General features: G+C 40.2%; 1 protein-coding gene across 7 annotated transcripts in view; it reads right to left on the minus strand.

The window, feature by feature from the left end:
* The window catches only part of LOC137293890 (centrosomal protein of 170 kDa-like), a 167593-nt gene that overhangs the window by 140316 nt on the left and 4072 nt on the right, over positions 1-23205 (minus strand). For 4 of the 7 annotated variants that reach the window (XM_067824674.1, XM_067824676.1, XM_067824675.1 and 1 more), the window contains exon 1: positions 9090-9551. The exons of 1 other annotated variant lie outside the window; for it this stretch is intronic. In XM_067824674.1, coding sequence (XP_067680775.1) covers positions 9090-9194 — 105 coding nt within the window. In that variant the 5' untranslated portion in view covers positions 9195-9551. Of the gene's footprint in view, positions 1-9089; positions 9553-23205 lie in introns of those variants that run through there. 2 more of the 7 variants (XM_067824680.1, XM_067824679.1) reach the window with 1 other exon arrangement.

Genomic DNA, 23205 nt, shown 5'->3' on the forward strand with positions numbered 1-23205 from the left:
ATTTATATAAGATTGTCTCACTAATCACTACAGCACTTAACATTTTCTAACATAGTACATTCTTATAGATTACAAGTCAAAAAGTGCACCCTCCCCAATTCAAAATGTAGAATTTTGCACGGCAAATACAAGCAATGATTGTGAATGCTACATATTGTATGATAGAGTTCAAAATCTTGTAATTCTTATTTTAAGTTTCAATTTTTCTTAATTGGCCAAACGGCGAACAGTATTCATGTCCTAGAAATTGTGATGAATAAGTATCAATAGATTGTTATAAGTGAATGAGTGATTATGGTTTTACAGAGGTTTTAGCAATATTCCTGCAACTATACGAAATTGCAACATAAATATAACTATGGATAACCATAGAGTACTACAATATACATCAACATAAAAAAAAACAATCAGTCAAGGAAAAGAAATAGAAGGATGTGATAATTGTTAATATGACCTACCTTTATTTTAAAGCAGACTGGTAGATTGGCAGGAAGGTAGAACATAAAGTGTACCTTCATGAGCATTATCCCAGGTGACTGTAAGCCTAACGAGCAGGTGAGTATAGCACCACCTGTGTCAGCCAGACAGTCAGCTCCCAGTACACCGGTAATCAGCCTGTAGACAATCTCCTGTATTCCAAGCCATGGCTGTCCTCGCCAGCTGATTGTGTCTACATACCGGTAGGTGGTGGGAGGGACTGGCCTGACCCGCAATGGTCTGCTGGTTCAAGATGAACACACTCCACTAGCCAGCACATGCTGGATACAAGGAAACACATACTACTAACTGACATTCACTTCTAACAACTTCAATGGCATGTTTTTTTCAGAGTTCACTTTGCATAAGACGGGAGTGTGTCTCGGTCTGTCCGAGACACGGGAAAGCCAGGGTTGAGGGCAGACAGTAGGTAACCTCCTCGCAAATGACTGAAAGATTCTGTACATATCTGAGCATGTCTTAATAGGACGGTAGACTGAAGCTCAAAGAAATGTCATCAGTCTGCACTTCTCCTGGTTTCAACTAAAACTCTCATTGTGTCGCCATTTAAACAAAAAAATAGAGGAAAGTGAAAGAAAGTTCTACGCAGCCAGACATGTGACAAAGGAACCCATCCTTCTGATGAATGCAACATATCGACATACTTGAATTGTATGACATTACTGTATGGCTGTACAGCTGTTGAGGCTAGTTGAAATAACTACCTTCAATCATTCAGAGATAAGCACATGTGTTAACTTCACACCCAAGCAAGCACCGCTACTGTTGTACAAAGACATACTGAATATCGTTGCACGTATCAGGGTTATAATGAACAACTGTGTTCATAACAGTCAGTACATCATCCTCAGCTGCATCTGACATCATCACAGAGTATATCAGGTGATAATGTCATTTAGTATATCATGTCACAAAGTGTAAAAAGTGATAATGGCATAATGTATATCATGTCCCTGAGTATATTAAGTGATAATGTCATATAGTATTGATGTCAGAGTATATCAAGTGATAATGGCATATAGTATATCATGTCACAGAGTACATCACATGATAATATCACACAGCATATCAAATGATCATGTCAAACAGTATATCAGGCTAGCTATTCTTGAAACATTTGTAGCCCTACAAACTTCTTAAGCCCATTCTTAACACATTGGCTACGATCTACTTTTAGTTCGGAATTCGTGGGAGAGCATGTTTTAGAGAATAAGGGCACAGGTTATACATGTCATACAGTTTGCTACATGATGTCAGAATGTAAATATTGATAATATCTTGGAGTGCATCACGTGTTACAGAGTATCATATGTTAACGTTACTGGGTATTTATATGAACAACGTCACAGCGAATATCAGGTCATACTGTCACAGAGCATATTCGGTCACTGATATCACGCAATAATGAAATTTGTTGTACAAAAAGATTCATTACATTTTCATATTTGGTACACAGAAATTTCAAGTTTAAACAATGATGACACTGCAGTTATAAATAAATGCTGCTTAGGCCTAAGAATGTTTCTTTCTTCCTATTTATTGCTACAACTTATAGTTCATAGTGAGTGTAGACTTGTGAATGGCACCCATAGTTCACTCGGTACACAGGTCACTCTGACCTCATGGTGGCCATGCACTGGCACAATACCACAAATATCAAACATTATACCTTTAACAATAGTAAATTACTTGACAACAAATGCCATCAGAACTATGAAAATAAATACATTCATAATACCTAAAATATATTTGCCTTCACTTCAATAATGCAGTAGTATACAAATATTTACCAACATATTGTCGGAATATATCACTGTTTTCACAGGTTACAGTAAGTAAAAGTCTGCCAAGCTCAATTCAAATTAATGACAACACAACAGATTATCACAAGTTAAAGTATTCCACATACATGAGTGATAACTTTCGTTTAAAAAAATCAAGACATTCAAAACGTTCCTGCATTATTCCTTGCTGAAATATTTAAACTCTATAGTTGATAGTTGTGAATTGTGAAACCACACGTTTGATAATTCTAAAAACTTTCAAGCATTTTTGAAAATGTTGTAGTTTTGCATCTGTTTGAATTGTGTCATATTTCTCACTCTAACATGTCTACAACATCACACAACATCACACCAACATATTGCGACCCATGAAGATCCAGGTTAGAACTGATCTTCAGTGACCCATGCTTGTTATAAGAGGTGACCAATGGGTGGTCAGACTTGCTGAATTTTTTACACATGTCATCGATTATATCCCAATTGTGTAGATCGATGCTCGTGCCATTGATTACTGGATTGTCTGGTCCAGACTTGATAGCACCATATAGCTGGAATAGTACAGCATAAAACTAAAATCACTCACTCACTTACCCACCCACTGTGTCATATTTCACCATCTTTCATGTCACATCGACACATCCACCATACATTGGCAGATCCAGCTGGGAGGCACGCACAACTGCACACACACATTTTGTCATGAAAGTTTATTAAATGACCATTGAAACTCTCATGACAATGTGTGAAAATTTATTGTGCACCCTCTTTTTAAAAAATCTGTATCCACCCTAGCCATCTCATATCAACACAGACACTGTGTCATCCTTCACGTTTACCATGTCGTGTTGACACACATCTATGAACCAGCTAGAACTGCAAGGTGGATGCTCTGTACACTCCCTAGTGTAAATGAGAGGAAAGGTGTAGTAACCACATAATCTGTCTAGCAATTCATAACTACAAGCGGGTAATGTATGCGGGCTGGTGGCCCCCTTACTGATTAAACACCAGCATTACCATAACTACAAGCGGGTAATGTGTGTTGGCTGGTGGCCCCCTTAATGAATAGACACCAGCAATACCATAACTACAAGGTGGTAATGTGTGTTGGCTGGTGGCCTCCTTACTGAACAGACACCAGCACTACCATAACTACAAGCGGGTAATGTGTGTTGGCTGGTGGCCCCCTTAATGAATAGACACCAGCATTACCATAACTACAAGCTGGTAATGTGTGTTGGCTGGTGGCCCCCTTAATGAATTGACACCAGCATTACCATAACTACAAGCTGGTAATGTGTGTTGGCTGGTGGCCTCCTTACTGAACAGACACAAGCATTACCATAACTACAAGCGGGTAATGTGTGTTGGCTGGTGGCCCCCTTAATGAATAGACACCAGCATTACCATAACTACAAGCTGGTAATGTGTGTTGGCTGGTGGCCCCCTTAATGAATAGACACCAGCATTACCATAACTACAAGCTGGTAATGTGTGTTGGCTGGTGGCCTCCTTACTGAACAGACACCAGCACTACCATAACTACAAGCGGGTAATGTGTGTTGGCTGGTGGCCCCCTTACTGAATAGACACCAGCAATACCATAACTACAAGCGGGTAATGTGTGTTGGCTGGTGGCCCCCTTACTGAATAGACACCAGCAATACCATAACTACAAGTAGGTAATGTGTGTTGGCTGGTGGTCCCCTTAATGAATAGACCCCAGCACTACCATAACTACAAGCGGGTAATGTGTGTTGGCTGGTGGCCCCCTTACTGAATAGACACCAGCATTACCATAACTACAAGTAGGTAATGTGTGTTGGCTGGTGGTCCCCTTAATGAATAGACACCAGCACTACCATAACTACAAGCTGGTAATGTGTGTGGGCTGGTGGCCCCCTTACTGAATAGACACCAGCATTACCATAACTACAAGCTGGTAATGTGTGTTGGCTGGTGGCCTCCTTACTGAACAGACACCAGCATTACCATAACTACAAGCTGGTAATGTGTGTTGGTTGGTGGCCCCCTTACTGAACAGACACCAGCATTACCATAACTACAAGCTGGTAATGTGTGTTGGCTGGTGGCCCCCTTACTGAACAGACACCAGCATTACCATAACTACAAGCTGGTAATGTGTGTTGGCTGGTGGCCCCCTTATTGAACAGACACCAGCATTACCATAACTACAAGCGGGTAATGTGTGTTGGCTGGTGGCCCCCTTACTGAATAGACACCAGCAATACCATAACTACAAGCTGGTAATGTGTGTTGGCTGGTGGCCCCCTTACTGAATAGACACCAGCATTACCATAACTACAAGCTGGTAAGGTGTGTTGGCTGGTGGCCCCCTTTCCTGAATAAACACCAACATTACCATAACTACAAGCGGGTAATGTGTGTTGGCTGGTGGCCCCCTTACTGAATAGACACCAGCATTACCATAACTACAAGCGGGTAATGTGTGTTGGCTGGTGGCCCCCTTACTGAACAGACACCAGCATTACCATAACTACAAGCGGGTAATGTGTGTTGGCTGGTGGCCCCCTTACTGAATAGACACCAGCAATACCATAACTACAAGCGGGTAATGTGTGTTGGCTGGTGGCCCCCTTACTGAATAGACACCAGCATTACCATAACTACAAGCGGGTAATGTGTGTTGGCTGGTGGCCCCCTTATTGAACAGACACCAGCACTACCATAACTACAAGCGGGTAATGTGTGTGGGCTGGTGGCCCGTTTAATGAATAGACACCAGCACTACCATAACTACATGCGGGTAATGTGTGTTGGCTGGTGGCCCCCTTACTGAACAGACACCAGCATTACCATAACTACAAGCTGGTAATGTGTGTTGGCTGGTGGCCCCCTTATTGAACAGACACCAGCATTACCATAACTACAAGCGGGTACTGTGTGTTGGCTGGTGGCCCCCTTAATGAATAGACCCCAGCAATACCATAACTACAAGCTGGTAATGTGTGTTGGCTGGTGGCCCGTTTAATGAATAGACACCAGCACTACCATAACTACAAGCAGGTAATGTGTGTTGGCTGGTGGCCCGTTTAATGAACAGACACCAGCACTACCATAACTACAAGCTGGTAATGTGTGTTGGCTGGTGGCCTACTAACTGAACAGACACCAGCACTACCATAACTACAAGCTGGTAATGTGTGTTGGCTGGTGGCCTACTAACTGAACAGACACCAGCACTACCATAACTACAAGCTGGTAATGTGTGTTGGCTGGTGGCCTACTAACTGAACAGACACCAGCAATACCATAACTACAAGCTGGTAATGTGTGTGGGCTGGTGGCCTCCTTACTGAATAAACACCAACATTACCATAAGTACAAGTGGGTAATGTGTGTTGGCTGGTGGCCCCCTTAATGAATAGACACCAGCACTACCATAACTACAAGTAGGTAATGTGTGTTGGCTGGTGGCCCGTTTAATGAACAGACACCAGCACTACCATAACTACAAGCTGGTAATGTGTGTTGGCTGGTGGCCTACTAACTGAACAGACACCAGCAATACCATAACTACAAGCTGGTAATGTGTGTGGGCTGGTGGCCTCCTTACTGAATAAACACCAACATTACCATTAGTACAAGCTGGTAATGTGTGTTGGCTGGTGGCCTCTTGCTGAATAAACACCAACATTAACATAACTACAAGCAGGTAATGTGTGTTGGCTGGTGGCCCGTTTAATGAACAGACACCAGCACTACCATAACTACAAGCTGGTAATGTGTGTGGGCTGGTGGCCCCCTTACTGAATAAACACCAGCACTACCATAACTACAAGCTGGTAATGTATGTTGGCTGGTGGCCCCCTTTCCTGAATAAACACCAACATTACCATAAGTACAAGCTGGTAATGTGTGTTGGCTGGTGGCCCCCTTAATGAACAGACACCAACATTAACATAACTACAAGCTGGTAATGTGTGTTGGCTGGTGGCCTACTAACTGAACAGACACCAGCATTACCATAACTACAAGCTGGTAATGTATGTTGGCTGGTGGCCCCCTTACTGAACAGACACCAGCACTACCATAACTACAAGCTGGTAATGTGTGTTGGCTGGTGGCCTACTAACTGAACAGACACCAGCAATACCATAACTACAAGCTGGTGGCCTACTAACTGAACAGACACCAGCATTACCATAACTACAAGCTGGTAATGTGTGTTGGCTGGTGGCCTACTAACTGAACAGACACCAGCAATACCATAACTACAAGCTGGTAATGTGTGTTGGCTGGTGGCCCCCTTACTGAACAGACACCAGCACTACCATAACTACAAGCTGGTAATGTGTGTTGGCTGGTGGCCTACTAACTGAACAGACACCAGCAATACCATAACTACAAGCTGGTAATGTGTGTGGGCTGGTGGCCCCCTTACTGAATAGACACCAGCAATACCATAACTACAAGCTGGTAATGTGTGTGGGCTGGTGGCCCCCTTACTGAATAGACACCAGCATTACCATAACTACAAGCTGGTAATGTGTGTTGGCTGGTGGCCCCCTTACTGAATAGACACCAGCAATACCATAACTACAAGCTGGTAATGTGTGTGGGCTGGTGGCCCCCTTACTGAATAGACACCAGCATTACCATAACTACAAGCTGGTAATGTGTGTGGGCTGGTGGCCCCCTTACTGAATAGACACCAGCAATACCATAACTACAAGCTGGTAATGTGTGTGGGCTGGTGGCCCCCTTACTGAATAGACACCAGCAATACCATAACTACAAGCTGGTAATGTGTGTGGGCTGGTGGCCCCCTTACTGAATAGACACCAGCAATACCATAACTACAAGCTGGTAGTGTGTGTGGGCTGGTGGCCTCCTTACTGAATAGACACCAGCATTACCATAACTACAAGCTGGTAATGTGTGTTGGCTGGTGGCCCCCTTACTGAACAGACACCAGCAATACCATAACTACAAGCTGGTAATGTTTGTTGGCTGGTGGCCCCCTTACTGAATAAACACCAACATTACCATAACTACAAGCTGTTAAACCTTTAACACAACTACTGAAGGATGTTGATGGTACTCTAATCCATACACTACATCTCAGCTCTTCCAACTTTGTACGTAGTCTCAGACACAACTGTCACAAGTGCCACTTCACCTATATTCTAATCAGAACTAGCATTGTCACTAAGATGACATAATCCCCAGTTGCATATTATCAGTTCAAGCTTTAAAAGTAATGAACATGAAGGTTGTATTTAAGATGAAGTGAAATGTCAACAAAAACATGACCAGTCAATCTCTCTGTATATTTTGCTCTGAAGTTGTTCAGGACTCACTTTGACCTTGACATGAATGTCATAGTGTAATATATGCCAAAATAGTAAGAAAAAAATTCTTATTGAAAAACACTCATGGGAAGTCTTGAAAGTCTATGAAGAAAAGCATTCTTGAGATATCTTGTTAACAAGATTGATTGGGCCTTGCACCTTCTCTAGATGAAGCACGTGTGTCAAATATGAAGAAAGTCTAGTGAATGGTACTTGGGATATCTCACTGACAGTATTAACATGCCGGTTAACATGCTGAAATCTTCAAAGTATCGCTACCTTGAAATGAAGGTCAAGGTCACAAAACTTGACTTGGGTGTTTCTTATAGCATGATGAACCTAGGTACCAAATATGAAAAGAATCTAGTCAACATGTCAGTAATAACTCAAATTCTGATAGTTTTAGAAGAAAACTTATGACATACAGTGAAAATGTACAAGATTTAGCTGACGTTATATGATGATACAGCACTGAGCCATATGTTATATAGTCATAACATATAGCACTGGTCCCACTATGAGTGAGTGAGTGAGTGAGTGAGTGAGTGAGTGAGTTTAGTTGCATGCTGTTTTTAGCAAATTTCCAGCAATATAATGGTAGGGGATGTCCAAATGGTCTTCACCATGCAGAGATAAAGTACTGGAACCAAATTGCAGGCCAGCAATGGGTGGATGTAGAGCTGTTATCAATGATGCAGTCATGTCTTCAAATTCTAGTAATTTAAGAAGAATGCCCACGATTGGGCCATCGATCTCACATTTGCCAATCATGTTCACATAACTATGACAACTATCTTATCTCAATGTCAACCATGTTTGTACCTCCACCCCTGTTCTGTCTAATTTAGGGCTAGAAAGGTTATTAAACTACATTAAGCAATCAATGATCTTTCTGTAAGTCATAGTACCCATGATCATGACACACGTATAAATTCATAGTTTTGTCATGATGTTGATCACTGGATTGTCTAGTCCAAATTTGATAGTTTATAGACGTCAGTATATAAATGGACTATCCCTGATTGCAGCCTTAAACCAAAACCAATAAATTCAACATGCCTAGCATAAGTGGCAACTAACAGGATCAGGTGGTTAGACTCACTGACTTCGTTGACACATATTACCAAATCCCAACTGTGTAGATCACTGCATTGTCTGGGCCAGATTCAATTACTTACAGACCGCAGCCATATAGCTGGACACAAACCAAACCATCCCAATATAAGCCCACATCCTTGATGGAATCATGGAATTATCCATCAATACAATACAGACCTGTGACAACACAGTGCCAGCATAGCCTTACACATTTACTCTCTGTTTCTGAGGAAAATGCTGCAGGTGATATCAGGTTGTCTCTTCAGCTTTTCTAGTTGTTACACATACTTTTCAAGAATCAGTTAAAACATGAGAAAAACAGATGCTGACATCACAGCCTGGTATCACCTTGATAAAAACAAACATGGTTTACCTCTTTAAATTTCTTCAATGGTGTAACAAGTTGTTTTGTTTGTATTCCGTACTTGGACTGGAGTTTAGATATCAACGACTGTACTTTCACACGGATACACGCCATTTAAACATCAACAAGATGTTTCACATCTTGCTCTGAACAGTCAGTTGTTATCCAAGACTGAAGCTGCTACTCTTTGTCTCTGTCCGTTCACCTGCTTCCAAACAGTTTGCGAGCTTTCTCCAAATGAGAACGAACAAAACTCACGACAAAAACCAATGGCTACAGTTGAATGTTGATGTTAGACAGTTAAACACAATGTGTTGTGTGTGTTCTTCAACGCTCAAATCAACAGGTCTCTCGGTGAGTCCAGACTGGAGTTTTTATCGCTGAAGTTGTCAGAACACGGAGTTCCACTTGGAATTCATTGACTGCCCAGAAGGGATCACCTTCACACAACTATTCCAACCATCTTATCTCAATCTCAACCATGTTTTCTTTAAAGGTTGCTGTCATCAAGGAAATACACAAGTAGCTCCAGTGAAGGTAGTTTTTAAACTTTTACCAGAATTCTTACCCAGAATTAAATTTCTTCAAAGAAAGGATTTAATTCCAACCAACAAAAACATTTCAACTTCATTCAAGTTCAGTTTGCAATGAGAACTGATGAGATGTCTTTTCCAAACCCAACACAAGCATTGCAAAATCCAAGTTTAGTTTAAGTCAAACAGCACAAAAAATGTCCCACAGTGAAAGTGACCATCTCCATCCGTACTTCATTGTCAAGGAATAACGTGTTAATCCCGTCTGGTCCTATACTAACTGGTTGGGTAATACAAGGTCATTTCAACACCAAAAGAAGTGTATTTGCCTGGTCACTGCGGCCAAATGCTCAGAGACGTGGGTTTCCCAGCTTTAAAGACGATGTGACAAGATGTTGGGGCTCCGTCTTGCCCTGCCTCACTGGTTGGACAAGCTGAATCACATTCATTTTGTCTTTACAGATGGAAATAGGCAAGGTGCACCAAGCATTACAAGCGATGACACATGATTCACAGTCCAAACACACAATGCTAACGACACTCACCTCTTTCAAATGCTTGACAAAAATACCTTCAAACCAACCTGTGAGGTAGGTATTGTTTTTTAAAAGCAAACATAAAAATATCATCTGTGCCAGGATCGGCCCTCAGCACACAAAGAACCTGATGATCAGCAGTCATACTGCCTCGTACATTACATATTGGGTGATATGACGACTTGTAGAGAATCTCCTAGATAAGTGAAGCATGCCCACAACCCTGATGATACAAACTCCAGGATCAACTCAATGTTGGGGAGATCCTGGAGTATACTGAAGGACATTCCTCTTCCCAGCAACACCACAGATAAACTCATTATCAGATAGGCAGAAGCCAACATTCATTCCTCACTCTGGTCCTGCCACGGTCAAATTCCTGCAGGGGATGCTGCGATTGATAAGTACTTATTAAGGATTCAAGTCAACAAAATGTTCATGATAATCCATTAATATTCAAAACAGTCCTCTGATTGTTGATACAAAAATACTACTGAACATGATTCCCATGGTGATCTTGTTCTCAGCTGGTGATAAAACCTGTGATATCATCCCACCAAATATTTGAGGATATTCAATATCCCAGGTCAGTGTTATATTCTTCACACCTTCAAATAATGTCACATTGCCCTGAATTTCACATGATGATGTTTCCTAGTGACACACCGACCACAAATCTAGTCCTGCCTCTCAAAGGAAATCCCACAATTGGCTCCAAACAGATGTGCACTAACTCCAGGAATAAAGAGTTATTCTTTTCAGTGTTTGAAACAGAGGTGCTAGATTTCCCTGTGTAAACAGCGCTGGTTAATCCCATTCTGGGGGAGCTTAAAGCTACAGTCACCAGTCTTCACTGACATCACAAAAACATGGAGACCCACAGCCTTCCAGCACCACTCCTATTATTCAGACACACATTACAAACTACTGCCTTTTACTTAAGAATGCATTTGGGGCAATAAAAGTATTCACAAAATGTTCTCAGTCACATAAAAGTCCAGCCAACGTTGACAGAATGACAGCAGAGTGCGAGCCACATGATTTCATTCTTACATTCACAGCAGAAAAGAAGTTTACTGTGTGGATAAAGGAAGGTGTTCCCCACATGGAAATTCATTTTGTGAGAAGGTAAAAGCACCATAGCTTCTGTTGATGAACCTCACCTACAGCTATACAGACACGCCAGTGAATAGCTGCAGACCCACTGCATAGGTGGGTTGTGTCTTCCTCAACAAATAAGTAAGTTCTATTTCCTTCTATATCAAACATGTCCTCATGTCATAGGTGGTGTTGACGAAATGAAGCATGTAAGGAACCTCAAATATTCAGCAGTCCAGTGAAAATACTGTCAACATGGGTTTACTGAAGCAGTCAGGTGAAAATAATACCACATTAGCATCTTGAGTGCTTTGATTTTTTCAGTCACTAGATTTCAATCAGGATATATTCCCCTTTCATATCACCGACACAGGGTTCACAGTCTCCACCAAGCTTCCATGAAATGTCCTGGTGCTTTAACTACACATATTTAAACATGTTTAAAATCAATTAAAGCATTTCAAATGTATATCCCTCCAACATCTTAAGTGTACATAGTGTCACAAAGTACTCCATTTCAGCATTTTCATGTACGTTGCATTTAACATATTTGCAAAGGGAATACATTTTTAAAAAATGCTTAAAAACATTTGCATGAAAGTATTTTGTAGATAATACACCCATTAGACTCTGTAGATCACCTGATCTGCTGTATTGAGTGAGTGCGTGAGTGAGTGAGTTTAGTTTCAATCCACTTATAGCATTATTTCAGCAATATCAAGGTTGGGGACACCACAAATGGGCATCACACTTTGTACCCATGGAAGGAGTCAGCATGAGGTCTCCAGCATGATGAGCAAACACCTTAACCACTGGGCTACTCCCCAATCTGTTGTACATCCACAAGATTTACGTGGACGCCAAGAACTCGCTGTATCATGAATACTGACGTACGTGATGAATGTGGTATTGTAACTGATGTACAACCATGTGTTACAATGTCCATAGAGAAACTACCTCATTTCTTTTCAGGCTATGACTTGGAATAAAATCGCAACCTGATCATTTGTAACAAATACAGCAAATATCAACTTGCAATTAAACACTGCTAATTTATGACTGCATGATGCATGACCTTTCCCATTCAATTTCCCATTATGCTTAGCACTGCTTTTCTTAAGCTGATAAAATTAATGGTCTATTATTGTCCAGCATCAGAACTCTACTGATAGAGTTAGTGAAAGAAGTTAATTATCATTTAACTAAAATAAATGAAACATCAATATATTTCAGCATCTGCTTTAATACTGGTACAATGTATTAGAAAAACTACTGTGTTGGACTATGTGGTATAACCAGTAGGTTTTCATGTCTGGAATATTTTGTTTAGTCACCTTTCCTGACTGACTAGTCTGAAACTACAAAATGGAAAACACCTCAAATCTACAATTTATTCAAAGAATAAGTACAAATATTATAGGAAATTACAATGTTTGTGATTTACATCAGTCTATTCCAACTCCTTCCTGATCATTGGTGATCATTGTTCAGTCAGTTCATGCAGGATATACAGAAATTAACTCCCCACACCTCACTATTGATCAGTGCAAGAAATACAGAATACATGTTTTCAACACACACCCATAATAGCAGGACTTGCCAGCTACCATTACAAATTAGCTGACATGCTGTTTCAGGTGTAACACGTTCACACGTAACATGCTAGCAGTAAAGTTCCATCTGTGTGATAAATAACACATCTGCATGTGCACGTGCACGTGATAACCCTTCCACACAGCTGTATTTGGAAGTAAGCACATCTTGAACACAACATATACAGCACAGTAAAGGTGGATGTCAAAATATCAGGACAGGAAAATACATAATTTCAACATGTCAATGTTGGTTTGTCACTTCACAGATCCTCTTTCGACCACTTGCCAACCAGCATGGGAGAAGATTAAGAGTCAAGTGAGATTGTCATGAGACATACTGCCCACGATTCCTTATACACTTACTGTGTATCATTTTACATATTGTTACATGTTGAGACAGTTGGCGACAAGCCAGAATGACAGTTTCATCATGGCTGCTAGGGTAGCCATGTTGACAATTTGCCCTTATTTAGATTTGAGACACTGAGGATCATTGTGTGAACTTGACGGGAAAAGACTGTCAGTCGATTCATGTCAGAGCACTAAATATTTCTTTAGATGACCTATTGGGATTGGTCACACAGTAATGGTGTGACAACACAGCATTGTATTGTGATATGAGTGTCAAGACGCAATACACTGACTTACCTTTCCTTTCTAGTGATGAATATGATTCATTACGTGAAAAGTCGTAACTGATGTAAAAACATATGAATAATAACAGAAACAGTTGATGCAGATTTGCTAGTATGTTTCTGTTGGCTGTAAATAGCAGAATCTGCACACTGCCCCAAGCCCATATGTTTCATCTCTACAGTATCCCCTATTTTGCTATCCAAAAGGTAAAAGCAAATGATTCAGGGTTCTGAAGAGAGAGACAAAATGAAATGAAAGTACTACATATAGTTACTGTACCCATATTGTACTGCAGCCACACCATATCAGTGCCACCCTGTCAATCAGTTTAGTCTTTCCTCTCTCTGGTATATCTTTAGCTTGATTGTACAAAGCAATATTAGGGCCACGATGATCCTAACGTCCATACTGTATTGTTGTTTGTTCCTTGTCCAATGCCACACTCGGCTATATTCCAGGTGGTAGGCTATAAACAATTGAGTCTGGACAGACAATCCAGTGATCATCATCATGAGCATCGATCTACACAAGTGGGATAAAATGACATGTATCAACTGTCAGTGAATCTGGCCACTCATCCTCTTTGTCACCTGTTACTTCAAGCATGGGTTGGAGAAGCTCAATTCTAACCCAGATCTTCATGGGTGCCCGTAATTTACACCTCTGCTGGTGGATCCTGGTCATTACTGCCTTTATTGCATTCACATAGCTGCCATCAAGAAAAGTGGGGGAGAACATTCCAGTAATTAAATCCTCATCTCATTGTCTGGTTAATCTGAGTTTCCACTGTTACTGGTTGTGTGGCATCCCAAAATAACAGTGGCACCAAACAGCCAGGAGAGACACTTGACGCCAGTGGCACAAATCCTGCTGTCATACATCACACAGACAAAGAAGAGATGGTAAGTTTTCTCCATAAGTGTACAAAAGATGACTCTCCCTTTAATGTCACATATACTGGCAACCTTCAAGTCCAGCATATTTATGATCTTTTCACAGGATACAAACTTATGTAAAGTATATCATTATTTACACATCACACAAAAACTATTCATACCTAGAGAATATAACATCTACCAGCCCACCCAAATATTGCTTCAGCTAGAAAAGGTAGAAATGGCCTAACTAAGGGCATACCTCCCTCTCTATATACATGACAAGGACTATAAACTTGCTAACTGGGATGTTGATGCACAGCGTACCTATGTTATTGTGTGGGTGAACAATGTGATCACAAACAAAGGGAACACACTTATCAAGAAGATTTCAGTCCTCCAAAATATCAGTCTAAACAGAACAGATCACTATCAGTATCTGGCACTACAAATCTCATTGTTTCTGATAGCCTACAATAGACCACAACAACCAGTAAAAACATCTGTTGGTGTGACATTAACATTATCTGCGGAAGACTATAATTAGTTGTTACGAAAATAGGGCAAGTGGAGTGACCGCAGATATAAATGACACCACACGGCAACACTCATTCATCACCTATCATCACACTGAATGATGGCTCCTGTTATCTAAAACATGTCCAAGGATCAGGGAAAATTAAAATGCACCTAACTGAGTATATTAACTGCAGCATAACTGCAGCTTATGTTGCATACCAGCATTTAGTGTAGCACAACATCATCATCACTGCAGATCTTGTAGCATTATTACATCATCACTACAGGTCTTGTAGCATTATTACATCATCACTGCAGGTCTTGTAGCACTACTACATCATCACTACAGGTCATGTAGTATTACTAGATCATCACTGCAGGCCTTGTAGCATCATCACTGCAGGTCTTGTAGCATTATTACATCATCACTACAGGTCTTGTAGTATTACTACATCATCACTGCAGGTCATGTAGCACTACTACATCATCACTGCAGGTCTTGTAGCACTACTACATCATCACTACAGGTCATGTAGCATTATTACATCATCACTACAGGTCATGTAGCATTACTACATCATCACTACAGGTCTTGTAGCACTACTACATCATCACTACAGGTCATGTAGCATTACTAAATCATCACTGCAGGTCTTGTAGGATTACTACATCATCACTACAGGTCTTGTAGCACTACTACATCATCACTACAGGTCATGTAGCATTACTAAATCATCACTGCAGGTCTTGTAGGATTACTACATCATCACTACAGGTCTTGTAGCACTACTACATCATCACTACAGGTCATGTACCATTACTACATCATCACTACAGGTCATGTAGCATTATTACATCATCACTGCAGGTCATGTAGCACTACTACATCATCACTACAGGTCATGTAGCACTACTACATCATCACTGCAGGTCTTGTAGCACTACTACATCATCACTACAGGTCATGTAGCATTACTACATCATCACTGCATGTCTTGTAGCACTACTACATCATCACTGCAGGTCATGTAGCATTATTAGATCATCACTGCAGGCCTTGTAGCATCATCATTGCAGGTCTTGTAGCATTATTACATCATCACTGCAGGTCTTGTAGCATTATTACATCATCACTACAGGTCTTGTAGTATTACTACATCATCACTGCATGTCTTGCAGCATTACTACATCATCACTACAGGTCATGTAGCACTACTACATCATCACTACAGGTCATGTAGCATTACTACATCATTACTGCAGGTCTTGTAGCACTACTACATCATCACTAATGGGTCTCGTAGTATTACTACATCATCACTACAGGTCATGTAGCATTACTACATCATCACTACAGGTCATGTAGCACTACTACATCATCACTACAGGTCATGTAGCATTACTACATCATTACTGCAGGTCTTGTAGCACTACTACATCATTACTACAGGTCTTGTAGCACTACTACATCATCACTACAGGTCATGTAGCATTACTACATCATCACTGCAGGTCTTGTAGCACTACTACATCATCACTACAGGTCTTGTAGCACTACTACATCATCACTACAGGTCTTGTAGTATTACTACATCATCACTGCAGGTCATGTACAAGTGTGCAATAAGAGACTTTCTCATCAGCCTACTGACCACGGTGAGTTCACCATATTTCAAATGTGTCCTGAGTGATATAACTATTAAAATGCCCAGCTATTGGGGCTAGGGGTGTTGAATGCATATTGTCACTAGTAATGAATTCCACTGAACACCTAGTGCTGCAGTGAGACAAATATACACACCATTTTGTACTTAAAAATAACACCAGTACTTTCCATGACCTTAAATCATCCATCTTCTGTCTAGATAGCCAGAAGCAAAGACTTTCTGAAGATGAACTGATAGTGATAGAATAGTTCTGGGCAACATTGAGCATGCTCAAGATCACTGTACATATCTTGATCTCTTATCACCGAAAATCCAGAGCAGAGAATACAGAAACATGAAACCTTATATTCTGAAAGACTCTGTCACAAATGTTTCTCATTAATTTTGCATTTTTGGCGTCCCATTCAACTAGTTACTAATCAAAGGGAGATAATTTCACAATTATTCTGATAAGTGAGTGAAGTGTCATAAAATGAATTTAAATAGAACGTTGGTGTGCATCAATGACAAGGTTTGTATATTTTGGATACCTTAGTCTAAATGGTACCTCATATTTGAATATATGTGAGAAAACCACAGAAGACCCCCACATCATTATGTGAGTCAGAAAGATGCTGTGGGATGTTGAAGTTCAACAATGACAGGAGATACCAGGAGGTATCATCATACATTACTTCTATGTTGACTAAAGTGTTGTAGATCGTTTCCTCTATCTTGGCACACTTATATAGAAACCTAATGAAATCATAATGAATCTATCACATTTTGAAGTCAATTGCTTTCAAACATCCCCACAATCACTACAGGCTACAAGCATCGTGCAGTGTGATGTATACATGAACCCCGACTATATTTACTAGGATCTGTCTGGACCTGATCAGTGACAAATAACTGGATCTAAGTCCACCAAGTTTTGTTTTGGAATTACGATTTCCCCACATATAAGTGACTGATGATTATTATTATCATAGAGAACATGATTCAAACCTTCAGGCAACCTTTTGAAAATTTAAGACTGATTAAAATTTACAAATAAGGAGAAATATAAAGCCACACAAGGAACACAACATATATACTAACATACTTTTCCAGCAGTAAAATACATGTAGCCTGTATAACTGGTATTCCAATACCAAGTTTAAAGTCAGGTCTGAATGCAGCACTTGTGCAATATTGCATTCACAAACAGTTTGTGTTAGGAGAAGGTACCAAGTTCTCCTTCAACTGTTGACTCTGAATATCAATAGGTCCTTATGCTGTCAACTTATCTCCACAGTGATATACAGGACCTGTTAGTCCAGAAACCTCATTGGCCATGATAGTTCTTAAACCTTATGGGCCATGATAATTCAGAAACCTCATGGGCCAGGATAGTTCAGAAACTTCATGGACAAGGATAGTCCGGAAACCTCATGGACCAGGATAGTCCAGAAACCTCATGTACAAGGATAGTCCAGAAACCTCATGTACAAGGATAGTCCAGAAACCTCATGGACCAGGACAGTCCCAAAACCTCATTAGTCTTGACCGTGTTAGTCTACAAACCTCATGGGCCATGATAGTCCAGAAAACTGATGGACAAGGATAGTCCAGAAACCTCATGTACAAGGATAGCCCAGAAATCTGATGGACCAGGATAATCCAAAAACCTCATGGGCCAGGATAGTCCGAAAACCTAATGGACCAGGATAGTCCAGAAACCTCATGGACCAGGACAGTCCAAAAACTCATCAATCTTGCAACTGTTAGTCTACAAACCTCATGGGCCATGACAGTCCCATGAGGCAATTAACAGAATCGCTCGCTGACTTGACTGGCACATGTCATCGGTTCTCGATTGCGCATATCAATGCTCATGCTGTTGATCAATGGATTGTCTGGTCCAGACTTGATTTTTTACAGATCAGCGCCATACAGCTGGAATATTGGTGAGTGTGGCGTAAAACTAAACTCACTCACTCAAATCAGGCATCAGTTTAAGTCATGACCCTTTCCCTGTGACCCCAACTACAGATACACATCCTTCACTGTAGGACATTGTCATAGTGAACAATATGTCACTGTTCAACTCAAGTAACATACCATTAATCCTTCCCATTTAAACGCCTCTTTTGAGTTTTCCAAAGGGTTTCTCTCATGTGAATCTGTTTGAACCAACTGTGATTTTTATTCATATCTTGTTTCCATATGAGTGCCTGGCTGAGATGATAGAGGTTTTAGTGTAATTCACTTTACACTGACAGGTGCTTGCGCTGCTACACCAACAAGTGGCTGACTTGGCTAGGATAGAATGTAGTTTACACAACTATCATCATGTACTGCATAATGGAACTCATATGTTTGTAGCTAGGGCATTAAATTCATCTCAGGTAACTGAGTGACATTGTGTGATCTTACATTAACTTGACATTGCTGTCCAACCTCACACAGTAGAGTCCACCATGTAGCTCTCTGTCCTGTCTGTGTTAAAGACGGTACAGCACAGTATCACAGTGTTCAATCTTACTCATTAAATTCCATACAACTGTGGATCTTAGTCCTTGAATATACGGATTTGATTGTAACAAACAGATCCATTTAAATTGAACATCTGGGGAATTCTAGACTAGCTTTATTTATGACTTTAGAATTGCAGGGAGGGCCAAGTCGTAGTTAAAATAATATTTTTCAGGGACTGTTAGACAGACTATGTCAGACTGCTTTACGCTAATGACACATTTAAAGCACAACAGGGACATTTTGTTTGTGTACACATAGCAACATAGTCGGTACCCTAAATGCCAGTTCCATGTTCCTTGATTCAAACCTGAAACAGTATGTAGTGGTTGGCCTGATTGCAAGTGTATTGTTCATCATGAAATATTCATTACTGTTACTGTGATCGGTCATTTCTTACATAACACAATCAAATTAATCTCATACAATAGAATGACATATTCTATCAAGATAATGACACCATGCTGTATGGACTCATCCTCGGGTATGTTTCTGCATTTTGATTTTGGCTAATGGCAGTATGGAAAAACATACCATGAGTAGCGACAAGCCCTATACACAGGTTGTCAGAGGAGTAGCATAGTCTCCAGTGCAGACTGTGCCACAGTTAACACTCATTAGTCAGAAGTTTAAGGACTGTAAATGCAGGAGGCAAGACAGAAATGATGCCACCATTGAGGAACCCAGCACCCATATGGGTGATCAGATACTCACAAACACATAATCGATTTAACTGTGATTATGTGATTCCAACCAAATCACACAAGCTATTGGCATGTTTTAGGGAGCATCTGCTCAGTACATCCCTTTAGATGCCTGCAAGATGCGTATCTCCAACTAGTGTATCATGATGCGATACATCACTACACTGATACCTACATACATGTGGAAGACATGCTTTATGAAGGAAATGTATAATAAAATGTTACCATATTGTTGTTCCCTATAATGATGGTACACAGCATTTTTAAATCACTGATCAGTTCTGTGCTAATGAAAACCCAGCTGCTTCTCTAAAGATCCATCTGTGACAGCCTCGATATTCAGCCTACTTGTGACCTGTCCCTTTCAACCAAGCTTTGTTAATAATCTATCACACCCATTATAGACGAGCATGTCACATCAACCCAAGTAGGTCTACAATCTGCTAAGGTTAAAAGGTCTTGTGTATACAGTGTAGTATACCACACTGTGGCATGTGCCTCTATGGAAGGTGGTTTACCCTTTTGCCTCATCACTATAGCAACACAATACACAAAGTTAAGGAAAGATTACATAACTGATTGAAACCCTTTCTTGTTAACGCTTCTCATCATCAGATTTACTGATCCCACATTGTACCCATGTGGGTAATCAAACCTCTTTGGTGTGACGAGCAGATGCTTTCACCACTATGCTACAACACTGTCACTGTGGTCATTAAAAGAAACATGCCATGTTTTCATGAACATTTTGGCTTCTTCATTAATATAAATTGATCAATGTTGGCTCAGTGATGAAACCTAAGGTATTTCATGGTTTGGCATATTTTCAATATCTTATTCTTGACCTTACTGCCATTGTGACGGTTTGTAGCATGACCACTGTCTCTAGGTGTGTCAGACTGAACAAAGTACCTATGGACACAAAATTTTCTTGTGGTTACAAAAACAGCATGAGATTAATTGAGTTAAAATCCTGTAAACCATTGGTGGAAATCATGAACAACCTTTGTGACTTGAGTCCATACAATCACTCGGATCACAGATTGTGTTTGATTAAAGCCGCATCATAGCCAGGTCTCTGAGCAAAAACTGCACTCTGCCAAAGAATCCTAAGTGGGAGTAAAGCCATGCATACTGGTGACTATTCTCCCTCAACATCACCACAAGAAGACTAGTATGAGATACAATGGTTCATTTCTCTCTTGGATCCCAAGCTGTGACAAGAAGACCTTGCAGTATTGCTCTGCCCAAAACTATCCACAGAGCATATAGCACTAAAGTTCTGTTGTGACTGTGATACTAAAATTGGTAAAACAAACTTCAACACAGCACCACGTCATCATCTCTTCACAACACATGTGGTCAGCACAGCAACTGCCAATGAATAGGACATATTCCTCAACATTTCCCAAATACAGTGTCAATAAATGGTTCGCAGGGCTATTCACTGACCACGCCTGAGAGAATATACCCATCCATCTGTGTAATATAACCACACCAAGCCCTGTTGATCATGGGCGATGAATAATAGATGTAGATGACAGTCTGCGGACAGCAATCAATAGACATTGAATACATGGCTGTTGCCTTTTGGACTGACACACACTTCCATCAATCAGGATTCCAACTGCTGTACCACTATTCTTACCACCTGCGAACAATTTATGTCCATGAGTGTACAGGACTGTGGATGAATACCGGGCGGGGAGGGAGGCAACAGGTTACTTAAACAGTTAACAGAATTTGTTTATCTCTCTTTATTGAATTCATGTTATTTTTGCACACTCGTGTCTCTGCCAGACTTAAGAGTATGAGTGTGAATCTGGGAGCATTAGCATTACAAATAAACACCTCAAAGATGTGAAAATTCTTACTCCTCATCTCCAAGCTGCTTGTAACCTAAGAATCCTGTCTTCTCCGGTATTAGGAAAACATGGCAGTATTTGCATAAGGTGTTATTGGCATATTCAGGACAATCTGTCCAATACTTATTCCTTCTTTAGTCTTCAGCATGTCATTTCTTATGTTTGCCCAGAGAATAATTAATAGTAAAAAAAAAAATACATTACTTTTTCTTAATTACTGCCAAGGGCAGACTTTGCTCTCATGCCAGTTCAATCTTGGAATGTGTCTAACTTTCATGATATAGGAGCTAGTGATTCACACAATATTATTCTTCAGCAAAACAGAGCTCATTTTTTCACAAAAGTAAAATTAACCTTTCATATAATATATCTCAAGCTAAAGAAATATTTGTAATTATTCGTAAACACTTCAATGCATTTCATACTAATAGTTTAACTGGTGTCCTAGACATTCATTCTTTGTATGGTTAGAATTCGAATCTATTTTAAATCCTACAATCCTCCAGCCATGGTAACAATCCTCTCCTGGGTTTGTAGCATCATTACCAGCAGTTGGAGCTATACAGTTCATTATAGCCTTGTGAACATCTTAGCTGTGAAGGCTTTGGATCAGGCTGATGATCATAATGATAAATACAACAGCTCAAGGTTATCCAGCAGACCTCTGGAAATTGCTTTATGGCAAAATTACAAGTGTTCCATCAAAAAATTGATTTATGGACAACACATGAAAACAATAAGCTGATTGAGTATCCTCCAACCACAACTAACTATCAAATCCCTCCATCACAAGAAGAATATCAGATGTGATCACCACTCAAACAAATCACCACATCAACCACTACACTAAACCAATGCTTTGTCTTTAAAAATATCTGATTTTGCTGTAAACAACACAGTATACTAATTGAAAAGGAGCAATGGAAGACTCATGACCTGCTGAAGATCTAAACTTGTTTTATTTAGAGCTATAGCAGTTAGTGATCAGCCAAAGAGATAGTCTGTCGTACAGACCCTGAAGTATATATATCCAAGAAAGCCCATGCAAGTCTAGAAAATGTGGCAAGTCTAGATTTCCATAGCTTCTGAAAATAAAGAAAGTCTCAGGGCTCCATTTCATTATATTATTTTTTTCACTATGAACGTTTTTTCAGTAAAATATGTTCATTTCAGAGACTAGCTGTTAGTCTACCAAAGAGACTGAAACGGTTTCAGGGGCTGTCGGACAGACTTCTTGTGAACTTAGTCCAGGCTCTGACTTTGTAAAGAGTTCTCTGTCTTTGTTTAACAAGGGAAATTAATAACTGTGTGATTATGATTCATATTAACTAGTCAATCATCACCTAGCACACAAGACTAACACGTCAATCATCACCTAGTACACAAGACTACCCACTGGCCTATCCCAGAATACATAAAGAACCACCATTTGTACCTTGCAGTATAACACACAATAAGCTTAATAAAGGACATATATCATCCATTTGACAACATTTGACCCATCTCATATTTGAAAGGTTATCTTACTGTAATATTTACTTATGAAAAATGTTTTCAAAACTGATAAGACTGCTGAGCTTGTATGATAATCACTTGACATA

The sequence above is a fragment of the Haliotis asinina genome, chromosome 8 (assembly GCF_037392515.1).
Source record: "Haliotis asinina isolate JCU_RB_2024 chromosome 8, JCU_Hal_asi_v2, whole genome shotgun sequence".
Taxonomy (NCBI): domain Eukaryota; kingdom Metazoa; phylum Mollusca; class Gastropoda; order Lepetellida; family Haliotidae; genus Haliotis; species Haliotis asinina.